General features: G+C 36.9%; 1 protein-coding gene across 1 annotated transcript in view; it reads left to right on the top strand.

Moving 5' to 3' along the window:
* Positions 1 to 513: 513 nt before the first annotated feature.
* The window catches only part of SMURF2 (SMAD specific E3 ubiquitin protein ligase 2), a 50,502-nt gene continuing 50,139 nt past the window's right edge, over positions 514 to 876 (top strand). The window contains exon 1 of the mRNA XM_012659521.1: positions 514 to 532. Within this exon, the coding sequence (XP_012514975.1) occupies positions 514 to 532 (19 nt within the window). The remainder of the gene's footprint in view (positions 533 to 876) is intronic.

Below are 876 nucleotides of genomic sequence, written 5' to 3' on the forward strand. Positions count from 1 at the left end.
TTTGAAATATTCAATAGTCCCATGTGGCTGGTGGCTACCATTTTGGATAGTGCAGGTTTAGAGTATCGGCTATCCTGATTTTGGTCTTTCGTGATCGTTGTTTTCCACTGGAAGATTTCAGGGTATTTTCCTTACCCTCTGTTGCTAATAATTGCTGTTTTCCTTAAAAAATTAAAGCCATTCTAGTGGTTAGGAAGTGGTACCTTATTGTGGTTTCGATTTGCATTTCCCTAATGACAATTGATGTTGAACATCTTTTCACGTACTTACTAGGTTTTATTTTACAGTTAATGTTAACTGGCTACTCAGGGATTTCTCTTTTGCATATTTCCAAGGTGTGCTACATTGGAGGAGAAAAGAGGGTGAATTTTTGCAATATTGCCACTTTACTGAATGATACTTTAAGATCAAGGTTGCTGGACCAAAAATTTGACCTCTTAGAGTCATTGAAATAGTTAGGATTCTACTTGATATAATTATGTATTTTATTATCTTTTTGCATGGGTTGATGCCATGTTAACAATTGGCTATGGTAGAGCTTTTACATACTTGCAGGCATATGCACAGAGAAGTACAGTAACGCTTTTCCCTGCTCTGCTTGTCTGCAGGCAGTGAAGTGAAATCTACAAGAATCCTGCTCGCTCAAGGCCTGCATGCAGGAAAGAAGCAGGGGAAAAGCGTTACAAACAGCTTTTGTTCTACAGCATTTTAAAATATAACAGGTAGGTCAAATTTTTGGTCTGTCAGCCTTGAAAATGTCCCATGAAAGTGAACTAAGTAGTCTTTGAGGTAGTAGGTCATGTCATTGAAATGTATTTAAAATGTGACTATGATAAAAGTTCTTTTTGGAATTTTTGTTCTTGGACAGAAGTAATC

Source organism: Propithecus coquereli, unplaced genomic scaffold (genome assembly GCF_000956105.1).
Source record: "Propithecus coquereli isolate 6110/MARCELLA unplaced genomic scaffold, Pcoq_1.0 Scaffold119, whole genome shotgun sequence".
NCBI classification, from domain to species: domain Eukaryota; kingdom Metazoa; phylum Chordata; class Mammalia; order Primates; family Indriidae; genus Propithecus; species Propithecus coquereli.